This window comes from Symphalangus syndactylus, chromosome 10 (assembly GCF_028878055.3).
Source record: "Symphalangus syndactylus isolate Jambi chromosome 10, NHGRI_mSymSyn1-v2.1_pri, whole genome shotgun sequence".
Lineage (NCBI taxonomy): Eukaryota > Metazoa > Chordata > Mammalia > Primates > Hylobatidae > Symphalangus > Symphalangus syndactylus.
The window spans coordinates 106,050,443-106,076,212 of NC_072432.2; the positions used below are offsets into that span (position 1 = coordinate 106,050,443).

Consider the following 25,770-nt stretch of genomic DNA (forward strand, 5'->3'; position numbering starts at 1 on the left):
GCCTGTAATCCCAGCACTATGCGAGGCCGAAGCAGGTGGATCACCTGAGGTCAGGAGTTTGAGACCAGCCTGGCCAACATGGCGAAACCCCCATCTCTACTAAAAATACAAAAATTAGCTGGTGTAGTGGCAGGCGCCTGTAGTTCCAGCTACTCGGGAGACTGAGGCAGGAGAATCACTTGAGCCTGGGAGGCGGAGATTGCAGTGAGCCGAGATTGTGCCACTGCACTCTAGCCTGGGTGACAGCGTGAGACTCTGTCTCAAAAACAAACAAACAAACAAACAAACAAAAAAACTTAAAGCAGTGGTTCTTACCCTGGCTGAGCATCAGAATCACCTGAGCAGCTTACTATAGCTACAGCTGCCTCAGCCCCAGCCCTGGTGATTATTTAGTAATAACAAGGTTCACCTGGGATTCTAGTGAATTGATAGGAGAGAGCCTCGCTTCCTGACAAATCTTGATTATGTCAGCGTTCTTGGCTGCAAACACTAGGAGAAGACTGGCTAATGTGAGCAAAAAGAAATCTGTTGCATGAGTGTGGGAAGGGAATACTAAGGAAGTCTGGAATATCTCGCCAAGACACAGGCAGAGAAGGAAGCAGGTTTTTGCAGCTGGGACCAGAGCAGCCTGACCTGGCCAATGGGAGAGACACCCCTGCATTGGTGACCTCCATCTGACCTTGTCCACCAGATCTCTCTGCCCTTGCCTTGCTTTAGCTCTGAGGTGCAAATGGTTGACAAAGCTCAGGCTGCAGGCCTGCCGTCTGTGCTGTCCAGGAGGAGGAGAGCTCTTCCAGTGCTACCAATAGAAATATAAGGTATGTATGTAACTTAAAATTTTACAGTGCCACATTAAAAAACCATGAAATTAATTTTATTTAACCTAATATATCCAAATATTATCATTTCAACATGTAATCAATATAGGAAAAATTATCAGTAAGCTATTTTACACTTTTGCCCCAAAATCCCAATATATTTTATATTTATAGCACATTTCAACTTGGAAGATAAATTTTCAGTGGAAATACTTGATCTGCAAAAAGTTAACTGTATATAAGTAAGCTTCATAAAATGTATAGTTAAAAAAGTAGGTTCACATGCCCAACTTGTTCTAAACATACTTCACAGTTTTGAAAAAACTAAACTCAGTTTTTAAATGTAAATAATTCATTTAAAGTTAAACAAAAAATTCAGGGCCAGGTGCAGTGGCTTACGCCTATAATCCCAGCACTTTGGTAGGCCGAGGTGGGTGGATCACCTGAGCCTAGGAATTTGAGACCAGCCTGGGCAACATGGCCAAGCCCCATCTCTACAAAAAATACAAAAATTAGCTGGGCGTGGTTGTGCAAGCCTATAGTCCCAGGTACTCAGGAGGCTGCAGTGGGAGCATCGCCTGAGCCCAGGCAGCGGAGGTTGCAGTGAGCCGAGATAGTGCCCCTGCACTCTAGCCTGGGTGACAGAGCCAGACCTTTTCTCAAAATAAATAATTTTTAAAAATAAATTCAATCACATTAGCCCGATTTCAGTGCTCAGTAGTCATGTGTGGCTAGTGGCTACTGTATTGGGCCACTGAGCTCTAGCCCCTTGGCCCTCACAGTTTCAGAGGTCACCCTCTCACCAAACTCACACTCAGTGGGGAGAAAAAGACTTGGGACATTATTAGAAATAGAGATGGATACTGAGCAGCCCCAAACGATTGTCCACTATGATAATTAAGGGAGCATAGTGTGAACCCCAAATACCTGAGACAAGTCTCAGTCAATTTAGAAAGTCTTTTTTTTTTTTTGCCAAGGTTAAGGACATGCCTGTGACACAGCCTCGGGAGGTCCTGACGACATGTGCCCAAGGTGGTTGGGGCACAGTTTGGTTTTATACATTTTAGGGGGACATGAGATATCAATCAATATATGTAAGATGTACATTGGTTCAGTCCAGAAAGGTGGGACAACTTGAAGCGGGGAGGGGGCTTCCAGGTTATAAATAGATAAGAAACAAACGGTTGCATTCTTTTGAGTTTCTGGTTAGCCTTTCGAAAGTAAGCAATCAGATATGCACTTATCTCAATGAGCAGAGGGATGACTTTGAATTCTGTCTGTCCTTTGTCCACAAGGAATTTTCTTGTAGACAAATTGTGAGGGAGGTACATAGCTTTTTTGTCTTAGTAGCTATCTTTTTAAGGAATAGAATGGGAAGCAGGTTTGCACTAAGCAAAAGTCTCAGCTTGACTTTCCCATTTGGCTTAGTGATTTGGGGGTCCCAAAATTTATTTTCCATTCACAATAGTGATTTTATATATCGTGTTTGGTGAAGGAAAAAGTTGACTCTAGTCCATCTCCTGTATTTAAGGAAAGAAAAAACCTAGCAGGAAAAGGAATTGCTAAGTGTTTCTAGTTTACCAACAATCCTGTGATATTGTAATCCCAGCTACTCGGGAGGCTGAGGCAGGAGAATCGTTTGAACACAGGAGGCGGATGTTGCAGTGAGCCAAGATTGTGCCACTGCACTCCAGCCTGGCAACAGAGTGAGACTCCAACTAAAAATAAATAAATAAATAAATAAATAAATAAATAAATAAATAAAATAAATAGATCATCTGAGGGAAAACTGTTATTTGTGCAAGGTGGTTTGGTTTTCTGACTGCCAAAAAAGGTTGGCTCCAATATATAGCAATACATAGGAATTGAAGTGTATGTGAACTCAAATCTCTTAAGATTACACAGTTGATTTATGAGCCAAAGACTCTTCCCAGCTCAGTGGGATTCAGAATGATCTTGTTGTGAGAAATAGAGAAAACATTTTTTATAAAATTCAAAACTGGGCTGGGCACAATGGCTTACAGCTATAATCCCAGCACTTCAGGAGGCTGACACAGGCAGATCGCTTGAGCCCAAGAGTTCAAGACTAGCCTGTGCAACATGGTGAAACCCCGTAGCTGCTAAAAACACAAAAAATTAGCCAGTTGTGGTGACACATGCCTACTCAGGAGGCTGTGGTAGGAGGATCACCTGAGCCTTGGAAGTTGAGGCTGCAGTGAGCCACATGTGATCACATCACTGTACTCCAGCCTGGGCAAAAAGAGTGAGATCCTGTCTCCAAAAAAAAAAAAAATTCAAAATGGTAATCATTATTCTTTCCCAAGCTACCCTCTGGAAAATTGTTCAGAATATGGTTTTTGGCTTTGGGGGAAATGGTCCCGAAAGGGCTTACTTGCTGCATTTCATTCAGTTTAGACCATCATAATTCCCATCTCTGTCCACAAAATGCCAAACAAACTTTCTATTATTAAGGAACTCAGCCATGATGTAAGGCTGGAGGGATAGCCCGCTCATCAGATGTGGATGGCCCCTGTGTGGAAGAACAACCTTCCCTTCTCCAGAGAAGCAAATGAGCTCCTTTCACAGCCCGCTCTCACATGTGGCCATGGCTGCTGGTTCTCAGGCTGATCAACGCAGATCTGTTGACCTTGGCAGTTTACCTCCTCCACTGGCTGAGATCAGATTCTAAATTCTAAATCCATTTGAAACCTTTCCGCAAGAGGTCTTCTTCCAGCCCTCTAAGACAGCTGGACTACTTTAATCTTAAAGGAATAAATAATTTAACAGGCAAATCCATAATATGTTGTGATCTTCGCATGCTAAGGGAATTTTCTTTATTCTATTTTTAATCTTTCTTTTGCTGACAAAGTTTGAGACAAACAAAAAAACATCTAGAAGATAAGAAATGAGGAAGAAACAGCCACTCACAGCATAATATTATCCCAGATGTGGAGCACGTAGGCTGAGGAACTTAAAATACTTCCTTCCTGTTCAGTGGTGTCTTTTCTCTCCAAACACTTCAGAGTGTATCAAATCAAAAAGATTTCTTATTTATATCTAGTTGAAGCAACACAACACTAGATCAATTTGACTTGAAAGAACACCAGATTAATTTTAGAGGAGACAGAGGACACATGCAATTCTGAACAATTCAAGGAGTCCTTACGGATGCCTGTGGAGGATGCACATGTGACAAGGCCCCTAGTGTCCTTGTCCTAAGGAGGTAGATAGTTCATTCAACTGACAACTTACTTAATGTGATAATCCCACCCTTTCCTACTAGATAGGGCAGGATTTTTGTCAACCACAAAACCTTGAGAAAATAAGCTGGTTTTTACATAGAAAACAAAACAGAAACATTGGCAAATTCTGTTTTATTTAAGAGCCACTGCCACTGAGGACAGTGTGCAAGATGAGTCTGAAGCAACTTCAACAAAAGAGCCCAGAAGCAAGAAGTAGGAAAATACAATAGGTGGCGTTTCTCTTTATTTGGGAACTCCAGTCCTACAGCCCCAAATGGCTGAGAAGCTGGCCTTCTGGAAATATTTTGAGGTCAGGGAAGACTGGCCTGAAACTGAAATTACTCATTGTAATTTTGGAAACTAGCCCACACAGCACAGACTCAGACACAACCTGTGGCTTTCTTAATGTCAATTGGTAAAGGTTACTGTTTCCTGTTACAGAGAGATGATGCCAGACAAAGAAGGGGCCAGATCACAAAGGGCCTCACAATCCAAGATGAGACATTGGACATGGTCCTAAGAGCAGTGGAATCACTGAGGGGCAGTAGAAATACTACTCCATGAAGAAGGGGTTACATTCAGCCTATATCAGAAGCAGGAAGACCAGTCAGGATCCTGTTGCATTGACCCATGGAAGACACGTTAGAGGCCCACATGACAGTAGGTGTACCGGACATAGATTGTTAGAGATATTGAAGATGTAGAAGTAACAGAATTCAATAAATTAGAAGTAGTGTGGTAAGAGAGATGTGAGAGTCAAGTACAATGCTCATAGCACTGGCATGGCAATAGTGCAGAATTTTTCTCGGCCCCTTCATTGAACTTGTGACAAGAGTGAACATTTACTCCGCCCACCACGCTCAACCCCTTGCAGGAGGGAGCATGTGAGTGAGCAAGGGCAGGACCTGACCAGCCACTTTGGGCGCTGACCCAGGAACAAGCTCTGGGTGGGGCCCACAGCCAGACCAGGTGCAAGTGAGTGAGTGCAGGACCCAGCTGACCACTCCAGACACCAGTGGGAGAAAGCTCCGTGCAGCAGTGCCCAGGTTGTGGGGGGCTGCCTGCGACCTCGAGGCCCCAGAGTGGGTGTTACAATGCTCTAGTTCTGCTGTCCATGGACAGCCGTGTATTAACAGCTCAGTTGGCCCCTTGCCTCCTTGCATGGGGTGGCTGCCCTCCACCGGCAAGGGCAAAGTTGACTCTAGTCCATCTCCTGTATTAAAGAAAAAAAAATAAAATTTAAACCTAGCATGAAAAGGAATTGCTAAGAGCTTCTAGTTTACCAAAGATCCTGTAATATAGATATTACTAAAGATCATTTGAAGGAAAATTGGTATTTGTGCAAGGTGTTTAGGTTTTCTGACTGCCAAAAAAGGTTGTCTCCAATGCATAGCAATATATAGGAATTGAAGTATGTGTGAATTCAAATCTCTTAAGATTACATAGTTGATTTATGAGCCAAAGACTCTTCCCAATTCAGTGGGATTCAGAATGAACTTGTCATGCGAAATGGAGAAAACATTTTTTATAAAATTCAAAACTGGGCTGAGTGCAGTGGCTCACACCTGTAATCCCAGCACTTTAGGAGGCTGAGGCAGGCAGATCGCTTGAGCCCAGGAGTTCAAGACCAGCCTGGGCAACATGGTGAAACCCTGTAACTACTAAAAATATAAAAAATTAGCCAGTTGTGGTGGCACATGCCTGTAGTCCCAGCTACTCAGGAGGCTTCAGTGGGAGGATCACCTGAGCCTCGGAAGTCAAGGCTGCAGTGAGCTGTGATCACGTCACTGCACTCCAGCCTAGGTGACAGGAGTGAGATTCCTGTCTCAAAAAAAAAAAAAAAAATTCAAACTGGTAATCATTATTCTTTCCCAAGCTACCCTCTGGAAAATTGTTCATAATAAGGTTTTTGGCTTCAGGGGAAATGGTCCCGGAAGGGCTTACTTGCTGCATTTCATTCAGTTTAGACCATTGTAACTCCCATCTCTGTCTGCAAAAAGGCCAAACGAACTTTCTACTGTTAAGGAACTCAGCCATAATGTAAGGCTGGAGGGATGGCCTGCTCATCAGAAGTGGATGGTCTCTGTGTAGAAAAGTAAGCGCCCCTTCTCCAGAGGAGCAAATAAGCTCCTTTCACAGCCTGCTTACGAGTGTGGTCATGGCTGCTGGTTCTCAGGCTGATCAATATAAACCTGTTGACCTTGGCAGTCTACTTCCTCCACTGGTGTGACAGCCTTTTTGTGGGTCCCTGCAGTTTGGTGGGTCCCAAGCTCTTGTCCAGTGTCCAAGAAGAACGAAGTTACATGAATACTTGAAGGATGGTGAAGGCAGACAATTTTATTAAGAGAGATGGAAATGGCTCTCAGCAGAGATGGGGAGGTGAAGAGGGGATGGGATGGGCAAGTAGTCTTCCCCTGAAATCCAGCATCTCTTCCCCAAAGTCTGGCCAGCTCTTCCCTGAAGTCAGTCAGGCTGTCTCTCTGATGTCAAGCTGCCTCACTGAAGTGAAGCCACCTCACTAAAATCAAGCCACTTCTCTCTCCTCTACCAACTGAGTCTGGGGTCTTTATAGGCACAGGATGGAGGTGAGGCAGGCCACAGGTAGTTCTGGAAAAGGCAACATTCAATTGGTTAAAAAAAAATTGTTTCTGAATTTTTTTTTTTAACCAATTGAATGTTGCCTTTTTTTCTATTATATTTACTTTCATGTGTGTCTGTGTAAAGAGACCACCGAACAGGCTTTGTGTGGGCAACATGGCTGTTTATTTCACCTAGGTGCAGGCGGGCAGAGTCTGAAAAGAGAGTCAGCAAAGGGTGGTGGATTATCATTAGTTCTTATAGGTTTTGGGATAGGCGGTGGAGTTAGGAGCAATGTTTTGGGGGCAGGGGGTGGATCTCGCAAAGTACATTCTCAGGGGTAGGGAGAATTACAAAGAACCTTCTTAAGGGTGGGGGAGATTACAAAGTACATTGATCAGTTAGGGTGGGGCAGAAACAAATCACAATGGTGGAATGTCATCAGTTAAGGGCTATTTTTACTTCTTTTTTGGATCTTCAGTTACTTCAGGCCATCTGGGCGTATACCTGCAAGTCACAGGGGATGCGATGGCTTGGCTTGGGCTCAGAGGCCTGACATTCCTGCCTTCTTATATTAATAAGAAAAATAAAACAAAATAGTGTTGAAGTGTTGCGGCATCAAAAATTTTGGGGGGATGGTATGGACAGAGAATGGGCGATGTTTCTCAGGGCTGCTTCAAGCGGGATTAGGGGAGGCGTGGGAACCTACAGTGGGAGAGATTAAGCTGAAGGAAGATTTTGTGGTAAGGGGTGATATTGTGGGGTTATTAGAAGAAACATTTGTTGTGTAGAATTATTGGTGATGGGCTGGATACGGTTTTGTATGAATTGAAAAACTAAATGGAATAACAGAAGGAGAAAAACAGGTATAAAAGGTCTAAGAATTGGGAGGACCTAGGACATCTGATTAGAGAGTGCCTAAGGAGATTCAGCATAGTCGTGCCAGCAAAGATTATTTATTTACTTCGAGAGCTAAGAGGGGCAGTTTGGGGATAGCACCAAGAGATATCAGCTGTGATGGCTTGGAGAAACAGTGTAAACCGGCAGTGTAAACAAGAGCAGGGCATGTATGAGTAGTTGAGAACGGAGAATAGGAGTATGACTAGACAGAAAATAGTAGGGATAACAAGTTTTTTGGGGGCACATTCTAAGTTGTGCCGGTGTCTGGAATGAGACTGGGGCCTAATAAAAAGGAGCTCAAATAGGCTGTACCTTGTAGCATTCCGAGGACAGGCCTGAATTCTGAGAAGCAAAAGTGGTAAAAGTATTGTCCAGTCCTTTTTAAGTTGGTGGCTGAGCTTGGTGAGGTGTGTTTTTAAAAGACCTGTAGTCCATTCTACTTTTCCTGAAGACGGAGGACTATAAGGGATATAAACGTTTCACTGAATACTAAGAGCCTGAGAAACTGCTTGGCTGATTTGACTAATAAAGGCTGGTCTGTTATCAGACTGTATAGAGGTGGGAAGGCTAAACTGAGGAATTATGTCTGACAGAAGGGAAGAAATGACTGCGGTGGCCTTCTCAGACCCTGTAGGAAAGGCCTGTACCTATCCAGTGAAAGTGTCTGCCTAGACTAAGAGGTATTTTAGTTATCTGACTTGGGGCATGTTGAGTAAAGCTAATTTGCCAGTCCTGGGTGGGGGCAAATCCTCGAGCTTGATGTGTAGGGAAGGGAGGGGGCCTGAATAATCCCTGAGGAGTAGTAGAATAGCAGATGGAACACTGGGAAGTTATTTCCTTGAGGATAGATTTCCATGATGGAAAGGAAATGGGAGGTTCTAAGAGGTGGGCTAGTGGCTTGTACTATAGCATAGCCTGCCTTTGCTGGTGTGTGGCGATTAGGCCTGGTGGAACTGCCATCAACAAATCAAGCGTGATCAGGGTGACGAACAGGAAAGAAGGAAATATGGGGAAATGGGGTGAATGTCAGGTGGATCAGAGAGATACAGTCATGGGGGTCAGGCGTGGTATCAGGAATAATGTGGGAGGCCGGATTGAAGTCCAGGCCAGGAAGAATGGTAATTGTGGGACTTAACAAAGAGTGAGTACAGCTGACGGAGCCGGGGAGCAGAAAGTATATGTGTCAGGTATGAGGAAGAAAATAGATTTTGGAAGTTATGAGAAATGTAGAGAGTGAGTTGAGCATAGTTTGTGATTTTGAGGGCCTCTAAAAGTATTAGGGCGGCAGGAGCTGCTACACAGAGACATGAGGGCTAGGCTAAAACAGTAAGGTCAAATTGTTTGGACAGAAAGGCTACAGGGTGTAGTCCTGGCTCTTGTGTAAGAATTCTGACCGCACTAACCATGCCTAGGAAGGAAAATTGTTGTTTTGTAAGGGATTGAGGTTTGGGAGATTAATCGGACACCATCAGCAGGGAGAGCACATGTGTTTTTATGGGAATTATGCCGAGATAGGTAACAGATGAGGAAGAAATTTGGGCTTGACTGAAGTAATGGGGGCTGTCTGTGAAGCCTTGCAGCAGTACAGCCCAGGTAGTTTGCTGAGCCTAATGAGTGTCAGGGTCAATCTAAGTGAAAGCGAAGAGAGGCTGAGATGAAGGGTGCAAAGGAATAGTAAAGAAAGCATGTTTGAGATCCAGAACAGAATAATGGGTAGTAGAAGGAGGTATTGAGGATAGGAGAGTATATGGGTTTGGCACCACGGGGTGGATAGGCAAAACAATTTGGTTGATAAGGCACAGATCTTGAACTAACCTGTAAGCCTTGTCTGGTTTTAGGACAGGTGAAATGGGGAAATTATAAGGGGAGTTTATAGGTTTTAGAAGCCCATGCTGTAGCAGGCGAGTGATAACAGGCTTTAATCCTTTCAAAGGATGCTGTGGGATGGGATATTGGCATTGAGCGGGATAAGGGTGATTAGGTTTTAATGAGATGGTAAGGGATGCATGATCGGTTGCCAGGGAAGGAGTAGAGATGTCCCATACTTGTGGGTTAAGGTGGGGGGATATGAGAGGAAGACGCGAAGGAGGCTTTGGGTTGGGGAGAAGGGCGGCAATGAGATGTGGCTGTTGTCCAGGAATAGTCAGGGAAGCAGATAATTTAGTTAAAGTGTCTCGGCCTAATAAGGGAACTGGGCAGGTGGGGTTAACTAAAATGGAGTGCTTAAAAGTATTGTCTAAGTTGGCACCAGAGTTGGGGAGTTTTAAAAAGTTTAGAAGCCTGGCTGTCAATACAACAGTTACAGAGGCAAGGGAAACAGGCCCTTGAAAAGAAGGTAATGTGGAGTGGGTAGCCTCCATATTGATTAAGAAGGGGACAGGCTTACCTTCCACTGTGAGAGTTACCCGAAGCTGGGCGTCCGTGATGGTTTAGGAGGCTTCTGAGGTGATCAGGCAGTGTCAGTCTTCAGCCGCTAAGCCAAGAAGATCTGGGAAGGAGTCAGTCAGAGAGCCTTGGGCCAGAGTTCCAGGGGCTCTGGGAGTGGCTGCCAGGTGAGTTGAACAGTCCGATTTTCAGTGGGGTCCCACACAGATGGGACGCAGCTTAGGAGGAATCCCGGGCTGCGGGCATTCCTTGGCCCAGTGGCCAGATTTCCGGCATGTGTAGCAAGCTCCTGGGGGAGGAGGTTCTGGAGGAACGCCTGGCTGCTGAGGTTCAGGCGTTTGGAAGTTCTTGTGTGCTGGAGATGTGGCTGGGGTTTGTCTCACAGTGGAGGCAAGGAATTGCAACTTTTTTCTATTATTGTACACCTTGAAGGCGAGGTTAATTAAGTCCTGTTGTGGTGTTTGAGGGCCAGATTCTAATTTTTGGAGTTTTATTTAATGTCAGGAGCAGACTGGGTAATAAAATGTATACAGAGAATAAGATGGCCTTTTGACCTTTTAGGGTCTAAGGCTGTAAAGTGTCTCAGGGTTGCTGCCAAACAAGCCATGAACTGGGCTGGATTTTTACATTTGATGGAAAAGCCTAAATGCTATCTGACTTGGGATAAAGAAAAAGGAGCATTAACCTTGACTATGCCTTTAGCTCCAGCCACTTTTTTAAGAATAAATTGCTGGGCAGGTGGGGGAGGGCTAGTCACGGAAGGAAACTGTAAGCTGGACCAGGTGTGAGGAGGGGAGGTGATAAAAGGATTATAGGGTGGAGGAGCAGAGGCTGAGGAAGAATTGGGACCTAGCTCAGCCTGGTGAGGAGGGGAGCGGTCAGATGGGTCTGTAGAAAAGGAAGATTAGAAAGACTCAGCGACACTTGGGGTTGGGACTGAGGGGACAGGCGGGAGGGAAAGAAGGAAGATTTGGGATGAGTTGCATTGGGCACAGAGACTAGGAAGGGACTGATGTGTAAAAGAATGCCTGGACGTCAGGCACCTCAGACCATTTGCCCATTTTACGACAAGATTTATTTAGATCTTGTAGGGCGGAAAAATTGAAAGTGCCATTTTCCGGCTATTTGGAAGAAAATAAGATGCTTAGATTTTAGGTTAGGTGAGAGTTGAAGAGGTTTTAAGTTCTTAAGAACACAGGCTAAGGGAGAAGAAGGAGGAATGGAAGGTGGAAGCTTGCCCATAGTGAAGGAGGCAAGCCCAGAGAAAAGAGTAGAGACACAGAGAAGGGGTGGGGGGTTCTTGCCCTCAAGAAAAGCAGAGAAGGGGTTGGGGCACTGAAATAAGGGATTGGGGCACAGAGATAAGAGGTCAGGGTGCGGAAATAAGGGATTGGGGCGCAGAGATAAGAGGTCGGGGTGCGAAAATAAGCAATTGGGTGTTCTTGCCCCCTAGAAAAGCGGGACTTGCCGCTAAGGGTGAAGGAGAAGGGGTTGAGGGGTACTTGCCCGTGCCCCAGGAAAGCGGGACTTGCTGCTAAGGGTGAAGGAGAAGGGGTTGAGGGGTACTTGCCCCTGCCCCAGGAAAGTGGGACTTGCCACTAAGGGTGAAGGAGAAGGGATTGAGGGGTACTTGCCCTTCCCCCAGAAAAGCAGAGAAGGGGTAGAGACATGGAGAGAAGGGGTTGGAGTACTTGCCCCTCCCCCAGAAAAGCGGGACTTGCCGCTAAGGGTGAAGGACCAAGGCAGGCGTCCCTGCGTGGTCTGACACCTTTGAAACATGGGCAAATAATCAGAGAGGCATCCCTGCAATGATTAAACACCAAGGGAAGGCTGCCTTCCCAGTCTGTGACTGGCACCAGAGTTTTGGGTCCATGGATAAAACATGTCTCCTTTGTCTCTACCAGAAAATGAAAGGAACTGAAATTAAGAGAAGGGAAAGATTGAAGTGTGGCACCAAGATTGAAAGGAGAAAGAGGTTGAGGGATAGTGAGGGAAGTTGGAGAAGAAAGTAAAAAGAGGCTGCTTGCCAGATTTGAAATTGGTGAGTTGTTTCTTGGCCTGGTCGGTCTGAGGACCTGAGTTCATAGGTGGATCTTTCTCACAAGCAAAGAGCAGGAGGATGGGGGATTGATCTCCCAAGGGAGGTCCCCCAATCTGAGTCACGGCATGAAATTTCATGCGCATCCATGTAAAGAGACCACCAAACAGGCTTTGTGTGAGCAACATGGCTGTTTATTTCACCTGGGTGCAGGCAGGCTGAGTTCAAAAAGAGAGTCAGCAAAGGGTGGTGGATTATCATTAGTTCTTATAGGTTTTGGGATAGGCGGTGGAGTTAGGAGCAATATTTTGGGAATGGGGTAGATCTTGCAAAGTACATTCTCAGGGGTAGGGAGAATTACAAAGAACCTTCTTAAGGGTGGGGGAGATTACAAAGTAACTTCTTAAGGGTGGGGGAGATTACAAAGTACATTGATCAGTTAGGGTGGGGCAAAAACAAATCACAATGGTAGAATGTCATCAGTTAAGGATATTTTTACTTCTTTTGTGGATCTTCAGTTACTTCAGGCCATCTGGATGTATACGTGCAAGTCACAGGGGATGTGATGGCTTGGCTTGGGCTCAGAGGCCTGACATTTACCACACATTGTTTGCATTGCATGTACAGAAGCTGCTAATATTTGTTTCGGTTTTACTAATTTTTAGTTTCTCCTTAATATATTTTTTATAGTTTTAGTTTTTATTTTTAATCAAAGGTATACATTTCAGAGTTCAACCATCAAATTACTGTCCAAAGCTAGTTATGAAAATCATCAGTGGTTCTTCCTCTCACCATCCCAACATGCTAATTTCTCATTCCCATAAGCAACTACTTAAAAACATTTAGTATAGCTGGGCGCCTATAGTCCTATCAGAGGCATTCCAACCAGAGTGACTCCATCTTGAATAAAGGCTGGATAAAGCAAGACCTGATGCATTACATTCCCAGGAAGTTATGCACTCTTGATCACAAGATGTTTATGGTTGAGGAAACAAGTTAGTGGAAAAAGGCATTCTTAGTTTAAAAAATAGGTTTTCCTCTAAAGATAATAGTACACTCATAAATTCTTGCCAGATCAGAAGTTACACAAGAGAATAACCACACTAACAGCCTGTCACAAGCCTTTATAATAAACTGCACTATAGGCCTAATATCCTATATAAGCAAGCATTCTTGTTTAAATCCATTTATATCTAGTGTTCCATTATTGGAACGCTAAGCATGCGAGAGTTATTTATATCCTACTGCTCAAGGTCATCGCCAAGGTCTGATTGCAAAAATTCAAAAAATTGCAACCTGAGGCATAAATGGGTTAAGGTAGGGGCATTCTTCCTCTTGCTTTCTGAGGATACCCTACTCTGTAATAGAGTAGTTTCTAATAAACTATTTTAACTTTACTATGTGACTGGCCCTGAATTCTTTCCCATGCAAGATCTAAGAACCCACTCTTGGGCCCTGGAACAAAACCCGGTTTCTGGTAACAGTCCCAGCTACTCAGGAGGCTGAGGTGGAAGAATTGCTTGAGCCCAGTCTGCATAAGATCCCACCTCAAAATTAAATAAATAAACAAAACAATTTAAGCTAACTGATAAGCATGGAGATCTACTTCCATGTCTTGAAATATTACAATTATAATACTCTCACCTCTCAATGGTTTATTTTACTTAAACCTTCAGTTAGAGGAAGAATATAGTGAATGCCTGTATATCCTTATCTAGATTCACACTTGCTTTCTCTCTCTGTTTCTGAAGTGAGAGTTAGCTGCAGATAGTATGTCACCTAACAATAATGACATGAGAATTTGACCTTGATGAAACATTACTGTCATATGTAGTCTAGTCATCTATTGATTTCTCAGTTTAGAAGATGAGAATTCAACTATTTATCTTCTCTCCCCACTAAAAGTATTTATTTTCTCACATACACTCCCTCTTTTTTCATCCTCCTAATATAATCACATTGATACTATAGTTATGTAAGTACCAGTTAGAACCTTACCTTACCATATCATATGTGAAGCTGTCCCTACAAGGTTGACAAGAATTGCATGCTGGGTTCTGGACAGAAATATAATTAAGCATTAATTAGGCTGCACTTTTGCCTACTTCCTTGTTGCTGAAAGTCTCCTAGCACTAGATCCATTTGCATGCATATTGTTCCTATAGATAAGATCTCACATTAGAATCATAAAGCTTTTAAGAATTGCTTAAGATATTTTTAAGGTTTTGAATTCCAGTGAAACAGCCAACAGTTTGCAGCTCACTTAGAGAGCTACCCATTCAGACTAGAGCAGGTCAGAGGCTCTGGGAACAAATTCTTAAGAAGGTGAAATTGATAGGCAACATATGTATTTGAACACATTGAGAGAAAGGTGACTGATGTAACGGAGAGAAGAGTTTAGAAGAGTTGGGAAGCAAAATAATCATAGCAGTGTAAACCAAAGAGTATCTGGGACAAGTCTCAATCAATTTAGGAAGCTTATTTTTTCAAGGCTAAGAACACCCCTGTGACACAGCCTCAGGAGGTCATGATGCCATGTGCCCAAGGCAGTTGGGGCGCAGCTTGGTTTTATACATTTTAGGGAGACATGAGACATCAATCAATATATGTAAGATGTACACTGGTTCAGTCCAGAAAGGCGGGACAACTCGAAGTGGGGAGGGAAAGGGATTCAGGTCATAGGTAAAGGACAAATGCTTGCATTGTTTTCAGTTTCTGATTAGCCTTTCATTGAGTACACAATTTTTTTTTCCCGTGATTTTTTTTATTTTTTTATTTTTATTTTTTGCACACAAAACAATAAACATTTTCTAAAAATACATACAAACAAAAAGATGCGTATCAAACATATTAGGAAGGTTGCACATGGGAAGACGGGGAATAGAAATGGGGGGTGGGAATTAAAGAAAATAAATGAGAGAGGGACTTTGTATGGATCAATGATAACTCAATCCTCTATTTGACAAAGAAGAAGCAGAAGGAAGAGGAAGAAAAAGAAAGTGGGATAAAGGATCAGAAAGGGAGGAAAATAGAAAAAATTAGAGTATGACTCCAGGGTAGACCTGTTTTGTTGTCGCTGGGTTGGTGGGTTGGTTTGTCTGTTGTATTTTTCATATGTTTTGCCATGTTGGCCAGGCTGGTCTCGAACTCCTAGCCTCAAGTGATCAACCCGCCTCGGCCTCCCAGAGTGCTGGGACTACAGGTGTGAGCCACCACGTCCAGCCCCCACATTGCGTCTGGCCTCCGTGGTAGACCTCCCAGACGGAGAGGCCGGGCAGAGGCACTCCCCACATCCCAGACGGGGCAGCTGGGCAGAGGTGCTCCTCACTTCCCAGATGGGGAGGCCGGGCAGAGGCGCTCCTCACATCCCAGACAATGGGCGGCCAGGCAGAGGTGCTCCTCACTTCCTAGACGGGGTGGCGGCCAGGCAGAGGCACTCCTCGCTTCCCAGAGGGGGCGGCTGGGCAGAGGCGCTCCTCACATCCCAGTTGATGGGCGGCCGGGCAGAGGCGCTCCTCACATCCCAGATGATGGGCGGCCGGGCAGAGGCGCTCCTCCCTTCCCAGATGGGGCGGCCAGGCAGAGGCCCTCCTCACTTCCCAGACGGGGCGGCCGGGCAGAGACGCTCCCCATCTCCCTGACCGGGCGGTGGCCGGGCAGAGGCTGCAATCCCAGCACCCTGGGAGGCCAAGGCAGGCAGCTGGGAGGCGGAGGCTGCAGCGAGCCAAGACCACGCCACTGCACTCCAGCCCGGGCAACACTGAGCACCGAGTGAGCGAGACTCCGTCTGCAGTCCCACCACCTCGGGAGGCCGAGGCGGGCAGACCACTCGAGGTCAGGAGCTGGAAACCAGCCTGGCCAACATGGCGAAACCGCACCTCCAGCGAAAGGACAAAAACCAGGGAGGGGTGGTGGCGCGCACCCGCAATCCCAGGCAGCCTGCAGGCCGAGGCAGGAGAATCCCGTGAGCTGGAGGCAGGGAGTCTGCAGCGAGCCGACTATACTCTGGCATGGGCAACAGAGGGAAGAACAGAAAGGAAGAAAGGGAGGAAGGGAAGGAAGGGAGGGAAGGAAGGGCGGGCTGAGTACACAATTTACAGGAATAGTCACTTATACCTTAGTCTGGCTTAGTAAAACAATAGGACAAAGGAAGAAATCAGATATGCATTTTTCCCATATGAGCAGAGGGATGACTTTGAGATCTGTCAGTCCTTTGTCCACTTGTGGGCAAATTGTGAGGGAAGTATGTTGCTTTTTATCTTTTTTTTGTAGCTATCTTCGTTAGAAATAGAACGGGAGGCAGGTTTGCCTACACAGTTCCCAGCTTGACTTTTCCCTTTGGCTTAGTAATTTTGGGGGTCCCAAGATTTACTTTGCTTTCATAGTTCATAAGACCCCCACAGAGGAACAGAATCAGCATTATATAGTTTCTTCATCCCACTGTCTCATGACTTCACCCTGCACCCTTTTACCAATCAACAATTTGCACACTTTGGCCCACTCCAAAACCCTCAGCCCCAACTCCTTTGGAAAATGGATTTGAGGCATCCTCCCATCTCCTCATTCGGTGGCCCTGTGATTAAACCTCTTTCTCTGCTGCAACCCACTGTCTCAGCATATTGACTTGCTGTACACATAGAGCAACAAACCTATCACAGTTACATATGTGCTATGATTATTTTGCTGCCCAGCTATTCTAAACTCCTCTCCCAGATACGTCAATCTCTTTTCTCTCAATATGTTCAAATACATATATTGCCTATCAATTTCATCTTCTTGAAGAATTTGTTCCCAGAGCCTCTAACCTGTTCAAGTCTGGATGGGTAGTTGTCTAAGTTAGCTGCAAGCTGTTGTCTTAATTCGAAATGTCTTTTCAATATCATTTGAAGAATTCCACCATTCTTTTGAAGAAAACCAAAATATTTCACCCCCAAATGTACTTCTTTGACATACCCTGTAAAGATTTTTTTTTTTTTTTTTAAGACCAAGTCTTGCCTGTTGCCCAGACTGGAGTAGAGTGGCATGCTCATAGCTCAAACTGCAGCCTCAAACTGCAGGCTCAAGTGATCCCCCACCTCAGCTTCCTGAGTAGCTGGGACCACAGGTACACGTTAATAAATTTGTATGCTTTTTCTCCTATTCATCTGCCTTATGTCAGCTGATTTTCAGTGAACCTTCAGAGGGTGACAGGCAAGTTTACATCTCGGTCCCCACACTTTTTTGGGTATCCCCTGCTTTAGTACAGAACATCTTTCTGGAGCTTCTTACAAAAGAACTAATGGGAGGTAAATTTGAGACCTTGTTTTCTTAATTCTGTCCCCTCAATCCCTTTCACTGGATATAGAATCCTGGGTTGAGATTTTTGAAGGCATCACTCCCTTGTTTTCTTTCAGTGTTATTGAGCAATCCAGTGCTATTCTTATTCTTGTTCCTTTCTAAGGAACAGTTCCCTCTTCTCCTGCCACACCCTGGAAGGTTATAGGATCTTTTTGTTTTCATATGGTAAAATTTCACAATTATGTGCATTTGTAAGGGTTGATTTTCATCTACTGGGCTGGCACTCGGTGGTGTTGGTGTTACTGGAAAGAGGTCCTGATCCAGACCCCAAGAGACGGTTCTTAGATCTCACACAAGAAATAATTTAGGATAAGTTCATAAAGTGAAAGCTAGTTTATTAGAGAAGAAACAAAAGAATGGCTACTCCATAGACAGAGTAGCCCTGAGGGCTGCTGGTTGGCTATTTTTTTTTTTTTTTTTGAGACATAGTCTTGCTCTGTGGCCCAGGCTGGAGTGCAGTGGCGTGATCTTGGCTCACTGCAACCTCTACCGCCTGGCTTCAAGTGATGCTCCTGTCTTAGCCTCCTGAGTAGCTGGGATTACAGGTGCACACCACCACGCCCAGCTAATTTTTGTTTGTATTTTTAGTAGAGACGGGGTTTTGCCATCTTGGCCAGGCTGGTCTTGAACTCCTGACCGAGTGATCCACCCATCTCAGCCTCCCAAAGCACTGGGATTGCAGGAATGAGCCACCGTGCCTGGCCAGCTATTTTTATGGTTATTTCTTGATCATATGCTAAACAAGGGGTGGATTATTCATGAGTTTTCCAGAAAATTCCCTTTTTAGACAATATAGGGTAACTTCTGGATGTTGCCATGGTATTTGTAAACTGTCTTGGTGCTGGTGGGAATGATTTGCCATGCTAATATATTATAATTAGTGTATAATGAGTAGTGAGGACCACTAGAGGTCACTTTCATTGCCATCTTGGTTTTGGTGGGTTTCGGCGGCTTCTTTACCACATCCTGTTTATTAGCAGGGTCTTTATGACCTGTATCTGTGATACCAGTCCTGTCCTCCTCCTGTCTTATCCTGTGCCTGAGAATGCCTAACCTCCCGGGGATGCAGCCCAGCAGGTCTCAGCCTTATATTACCCAGCCCCTATTCAAGGTGGAGTCACTCTGGTTCAAACACCTCTGACACTGGGACTCATAAAACAAACCCCAAGATGAAGGCCTCAGAAGCAGCCTCAGAACCAGAAGTTTTTCTGACCTTCTCCTACCCTCCTGTTGCTCAGTTCCATTCTCTCCCAAGGCTAGCCACAGAAACTAGAATCTCTCTTCCCCAAGGTGGGTCAGACACCAGAACCTCTTTTCCCCAAAGCCAGCCATAAAACCTAAAGTTATTACCCTTGCCCTCCACCTTTCTATGTAAAAACTGGCCACAAAGAAATGATCTGACTTACCTTGTTGGACTATAGCTCAGAGGACCCCTATTCCAGAGAAAGACCCGCCCCATACCCAGAAGGAAGGACTGCATGCTCGGATAGGCCAAGAAGAGTCTAAACAGACCTTGCTGGGTTTCCCCATGCAGTCCCTTAGCATTTGATCTTACCCTTTTGTCCAACCATAAACACAGCCAATCAAAGTATGGCTGTCAATATTTTGTTGAACCTAAGCATCAAAGTGAACAATTTCCCCAGGATCTTTGGGCTTTCATTCTGAAGGCTCCTGTGTATACTCATTAAATACATTTGTATGCCTTTTCTCCAATTAATCTGCATTTTGCAAGTTGATTTTTCAGCGAACCTTTCAGAGGGTGAAGGAGAAGGTCCCTTGGCCTCTTCAGTGGCATAGCCTTCCTTACTGGGAAAGTGCCTGAATTTTTTATTTTGTTCTCAGCCCCTTTTCAGAACTAGTATTTCTTTTGGGATCTAAATTTTTTGGATAATGGGCTCCCTGAACTGGGTCTCTTTTGTCTATTTTTCCATCTTACTCTGCTTCTTAACAAGATTTCCTCAACTTTCTCTGTCAATGTCTTCTATTGTTTTTCTTCTATTTTTATTAAAAAGTTTTTAAGACCTGATTTTCTGTGGAAAAAAATTGTTTTTCAAAGTGGCATCCTGTTTTGTAGATGCGATGCTTATCTCTGAGGGTATGGTTATACAGCTTTCTTTTCCAATGCTTTCTTCTTCCTAGTGTCCTCCAAAATTTCCTTTTTTTCTTCCTGTTTTAGCCTCTTTTGTGCTTCTACTGTCATAGCTGGAGGCATACACCTGTCAGCATTCACACTAAGGGCTGCTTTCAAAGGCTCTCCACAATGCTGAGTTGCTTTAGGCAAGTCTCTGCCACAGGAAGGGTGTGGTATCATCCAGCTGTTGTATCGGTTGATAAAGTTTTCTGCTCCAAACTCTAGATTTGCTTACTCTGAACTCACCTTGATCATTTTAGGGCTGACAGGATTGTCCTCAGGTCAGCTCTTACATTCAAAGCTGGGAAAAATGTTCCACTTCCTGCCTTGGAATGCTGGGAAACCTGATACATACATACAAAAGGCTATTTTGAGTTGTGTAAAATACTAAAATATGAAACTGGGGTTTGAGCTTAAGTAACTGAAGTGACTTTCCTGAACTTACACATAGCTAAATATTTGTAGAATTACTTCCATATGACCTTTCCTTTTGAAGACAAATGACTCATCCTTTCATTGACTCAAGCCACATCTTCGTAAACTTTTCCCTGAAATAAAGAGACTGAGGGCATGAGGTTCCTCTTTTCCTGCTCACAGACATTGGTTAGGGACCAGGCAATGAGGCCAATGTTCTTTGTAGACCTCAGGTTTTTTTTATCTACTGCCATCGGACAATAGCTAAAAACTCTTCATACATAACTGCATAACTTATAAGCCATATTCCTTTTCAATGTTAAAAAAATTTAAGCGTGAACATTCTTATTTGTGTAAGTAACAGAGTTTTCATGAACAGCTCTGGGCCTTTCTCTTCTCTTACAAAGTTACTTCCCTAAATTGGGGATTTGTAAAAATGATGGAAATGTACAGATCTTCTTTCATAAGCTTGATGGCAAAACAAATGTTTTAAACTGGCCACTCTATTTCCTGTATTCATGGAGCCCTGGAACCCACAGTAGCCTCGCCCACCTTTTACTCCCTAAGTTTGGAAATTAGTGGTCAATAATCCAGATGTGAAGTTCTTTGCTTTAAATGCTAAATAACATATTAAACAACACATGTAGTAACAACTAGCAATGGGAAAGCATTGATGACCAGGAGAGATGCCTGAAGTTTCCACTACAATAGAGGAGTTAAGTAATTTATTTCACAGAAAATCATCTATGGGAAGCAATAATTCTGAGAAGTGATCTAGTTCTGAGGTTTTTAACTGGGGTGACAATGGGACTGAGTTTTCAGATATTTTTAAAATATGCGCTTTTGGGCATTTTTGCATAAAGGGTTTATACGTATTTCAACAGATTCTTAACACCAAAGTAAGATTTCCTGACCAGATCAGGCATTTTATAGACGAAATTAATGCGCAATGTCAGAAACCTAAGCAGGGCAGAATCTGCCTGACAAGCCAGTATTCTTCCTTGACACAACATCACCAAGCCCAGCTCCTCATTCCTAGACACTCCTGTCTACAAGGTTGACACCCTATTAGGTGTTTACATCTATTATTCCTGATCTCCCGGACATCCCCACAAGGGAGACATTAATGACCCCCACTTATTGGTGACAGCTCCAAGGTCACTTGGTGAAGGCCAGAACCACAGCCCAGGTGGCCCCAACTCGGTCCATACCAGCTCCAGGATACCTTACTTCCATTCTCCTGCCCTAATTTAAACAGACTGGATGACACGAGATAATGAGTTAAACACTGAATTCAACCAAAATCCACACAAACATTTGGGGTTAATATGAGGATGGAATCAATATCTTGGGCATCCAGCAGTGATTCTGATTTAGAATCAACACCTTGGGCATCCAGGAGTGATTCTGATACAACCTGGATACTCAAAACTTAACATGTACTCAAAAACAAACAAACAAAAAACTGGAAACACTCCCAGGAGCCAGGCAGTCACCTAGTTCTGACTTAGTGCCCATTCCAAGTTTTGGTGTGTGCTGTGGGCCAGCCTTGGGGGTCTGCCTGCCCAGCTTCAGGACAGGTTGTCAGTTGTTTCTGAAGGTGCTTGAGCTGAATTTATACCAAGTCCCATCAAGGCTCGGGTGGCTCTGGCTCCAACCAGCCCTTTGTCCTACCAATCTATGAGCAAATTCTCTTCTTACTTGTTACTGGTGCTCCAGCGAACACTATGTATTAGTCTGCTTGGACTGTCATAACAAAATACCATAGACTGGTGGCTTAAACAACAAATTTATTTCTCACAGTTCTGGAGGCTGGGAAGTTTAAGATCAATGTGCCAGCAAGTTAGGTTTCATTCTGAAGCCTCTTCTCTTGGCTTGTACGGGGCGCCCAGTGTGCTCACGTGACCTCTTGGTGCAGAATGTCAGGTGTTGGGAGAGGTGGTGGTGGGGGAATTTGGGGGTACAAGTGGGCTCTCTGGTGTCGAAGGTATATATCCCCATTATGAGGGCACCACCTTCATGACCTCATCTAACACTAATTACCTCCCTGAGGCCCTATCTCCAAATACCACTGGGGGTTAGGGTCTCACCCTATGAATTTTTGGGGAAGATACAACCATTTAGTCCCTAATGACTAACTTCCCTCAAGTCCTTGTCCTCCCCTCTCCCATCACAAGTGTCATGAGCACACATGTGACCATGAAACTACATATTGCAAAAGGAGTTCAGTCTTTTAAAAGAATACCTGATTAATAACTCATTGGACAGAAAGCACATCCATCCAATTCCTCATAACCACTGGTTTTTATCTTATTGCAAGGGGAATGAATTTGATTTTTGCCTTATAACACCCCTATTTAATTCTCATAACACCCCTTTGAGGAATGGGCTCAGAATTAACCTTATTTTATAGATAAGGAAACAAAGAAGTCTGCCTTCCTTGGTCACACTGCCACTGGCCAGTAAAAGGAGGGCCATGCATTCCCAAAAACTCAAGTAGGCAGTGAAATTCCTAGTCAGAGTAGGTTGCGAGAAAGTTTATCTGCAATTTTTTTCAAAGTGCTCTTCTCAAAATCCTAATAAAGCTTATTTACACAATTTTCATCATATAATGAACAATTTAAGCATGAGAAGGATCACAGACGTTCTAGACTGAAAGGGATTCTTGAGCTGAGCATCTGGTGATGATCCTCGGTGGACGGACGAGGGTCCAGCATGGTCTCTTGCCTGTTTCCAGTGTTCTGCCTCTGCACTGCTCCTTAGATGTACTGTGGGTTACTAGAGTGTATCTCTTGAGTTTTGCTACCTCTAAACAGCCCCTCCCCCAACAAACACACCAAAGTGATCACTCCACACTGCTGTTTATTTTAAAACAGATCTCATTCCTGAATCACTATTAGGTTTGATGTTAATGCGTCAGCTTGGCACTTAGGACACCGTCCAGCTGGCTCCTCCCTGGGTCTCCGGCTGGGTTCTCTCTGGACCCTTATCCCCCAGCCATACCAGACAACCCCCACCCCTCCAGGTGTCCTATATATACTTTCCTGTTACCCTGCTCAAGCTCACTTTTATATCTCAGGACTGAGGCAAACGACTTCATGCTTAAATCTCAGATAAAGCCTCCACCCTCAAAGATCAAAACTCAGCTTTCCCCATCACAGACACTTGCCTAACATTGCTGTTGTCTTAATATAATGGCTCAGAATACAGACCTCAGCGTCACATAAGAGTTTTGATTTCTTACTCTGTTACTTCCTAAGTTGTGTGACTTTTAGTAAGCTGCTTTACTTATCTGAACCTCATGTTCTTCACCTGGAAGATGGGAATTATATCAGTACCAGGCCCACAGGTTTGTTCTGAGGATTAAATGAGGTTATGCAATACTTGGCACACAGTAAATATTCAATAAAGGTTAACTATTGTTGGCATTTAAACATCAATGATTGTAGACTAGTTTAACGGGCCTTTAACTATTCACGATACTTATATTCTTAGTATTTAAAAGAAAACATTGCTATGTTGATTTACGCTCTCCTAAATACCTAATCCCAATTTAGCTGTTATAATTTCTTTTAGTGAACATATTTTTATGGCCAACTATTGTCCAGAAACTAAAACCCTAGTTACATATTAAAATACTTCCATTAACATATTACTCTATAATCTATGAGAGATGATAAACTTGATGCAGAAGTTTGAATTAGTGATTTGGAATAGGAGTAAGTTTCCATTTTGGCTGTTCTTACACATCAACTGTGGAATAAACTTGGTTCTTGCTTTGAAAGGAAACTTGGAAGTGTGGGTATTTCCCCATTCTTTAAGAACTGTTTGTTTATATTCTCCACATTTATATTTTCTTGTAGTTTGTGGTCACACTAGAAAATCTATGTGCTGAGACTTGTTATTTGAAAAATCTTCTGGCTATTTAATTTTCTCTTCTTAAAAATAGTAGTATTAATGTCACATATTATTAACAGCCTGACCCATTCCTGAATGTTGTATAAAAATAAATGAGATGCTGTGTCTGGAAACTTAGATGTGGCTGAAATATTAAAGTTAGGAATGATTAGATTATGTTAATGCAGCCATCTATATGAAGAGTTACAAATGTAAGATAAAGTCTGTTTAATACTTCATCTGTCTTAGAAATAAAGATATATGAGGTCTTCAAAGGGAAAGATTAAACTAGAACAAATATATCTCATTAACAAAGCAGTCAATTCCCTTTATTTTTAAAATTTTATGTACACATATGAATGATCTGTATAATGTACATTCAATATAGAAAGCTTTATATATTTGATAGTGTATAGAACATTTCACAATTACACTCATCTCTTACATAACATCTTGACATCCATTTTTAAATTTTTTTGCACAAGCTCCTTTTCATTCAATTTGGTAAAGCCAGTTATACATACTAATGTGTACTGTGAGCTTTCAGAAGGTTAATGATTGAGGATGCCAGTGAAGGGTGCAGGGACAAAACCTAATAGTCTTGGATGGTGGGGGGAGGATGGCCACGCAGACTTGATGCAGGAGAGGGAAATATTCTTTCCTGGGGAAAAGTGACTTGGCCCAATTTTTAATGACTGTAGCTCAACCCTACAGTCATGCTAATTCAAAAAAAAAATTACAAAAACCAGGAAGGAAGTTTTGTCTTTTTGATTCACAGTTTTGTAAACAGATAGAAAGGAACAAATGTGCTTACATACACCAAGAAAAAAAAATTCTTGTGTACCCACTTAGGTTGATCCACAGAGTGTTTTCTTATAATGTGATACAATTAGGATCACTGACTTTTTTCCTAAAAATATATTTATAGAAAAAGGAATAACACTGTCATGAAACCAGGAGAAAGGCAGTAAGAGTTTGCTTCAACGTATCAGCTGGAGGAATGTGGACTTGGCACTGGCCTTTCAGCGTTTATTGTCTCTCGTGAATATTTCAAGTCTGATAGCCAAGGTCGCCTGCCTCATGGTCTACGGGAGGTGGCAGGTTAGACATGACTGATGTAGATGTACCTGCAGTAAGGTAGCCAGCAACTCCAGGTCCTGCAAGAGAGAAAGGTAAACACACACCTCTAGAAAGCAGAGTCAAGTGAAAACACTGACCTTTATAAAAAGTCAGAACCTGCTCAGGCACTCCATCACACAAAACTAATCATCTATTGCAATTACCTAAATGTATATCTATGCCTTAATAAACAGCTACAGAGTACCATTTTCATGTTTGCCTATACTATAGACTAGAAATCATTTCAAAATGTATGCTGGACAGTAACACTGGTGGGGAAATATGGATAAAATTTTCTTTCTTACATTTGGGAAATTCAATCTTTCAAAAAATTCCGAGCACTGAAAAGAACTATGTCGAATGGAAAAAATGGAAACAGACAGACAAAAGAAACTCTACACTCAGCCCATCCAAAAGTCATATGTGACAAAATTCAACATAAATACTTCTGTCAACACTCAAACTAACCTATTTTCATTTGGTGCAAAGAAATGCTATCATAACAAGTAACACCAAATGAACAAGGGTTGCTACACCAAGGACTCTGAAAAAGAAAACGCTCTGGACATCCATCTGTCATAGGTTAAAACAAGAATGCTATGTGAAAGGGTATTGATATTTTAGTCTTATATTTCTCCCTTGATTCTAACAGTTTCTGTTGCATGAAAATGCCATATATGCCAGCATTTATCGAGATGTGTCCTATGGGCATATTAATGGCTTTAGCCCTTGAGTTTATTTTAAACATTGCATAAACATTTAATTACATCTCAGAAGCACTGCACAAACTAACAAGTACTTGCAAGGGACACTGTAGCATAATACTGCATACTGAGCAATAGTTTTAGCTGAAATTGTAAGAAACAAGGCAAACAACTAAGGAACATTGAGGGTTAGGACTAGAAAGGCAGT

General features: G+C 43.3%; 1 protein-coding gene across 4 annotated transcripts in view; it reads right to left on the minus strand.

Moving 5' to 3' along the window:
• Positions 1-24,041: 24,041 nt before the first annotated feature.
• The window catches only part of DNAJC13 (DnaJ heat shock protein family (Hsp40) member C13), a 119,254-nt gene continuing 117,525 nt past the window's right edge, over positions 24,042-25,770 (minus strand). For 3 of the 4 annotated variants that reach the window (XM_055295427.2, XM_055295426.2, XM_063610732.1), the window contains one exon: positions 24,042-24,896. In XM_055295427.2, coding sequence (XP_055151402.1) covers positions 24,790-24,896 — 107 coding nt within the window. In that variant the 3' untranslated portion in view covers positions 24,042-24,789. The remainder of the gene's footprint in view (positions 24,897-25,770) is intronic. The other variant, XR_008660503.2, reaches the window with a different exon arrangement.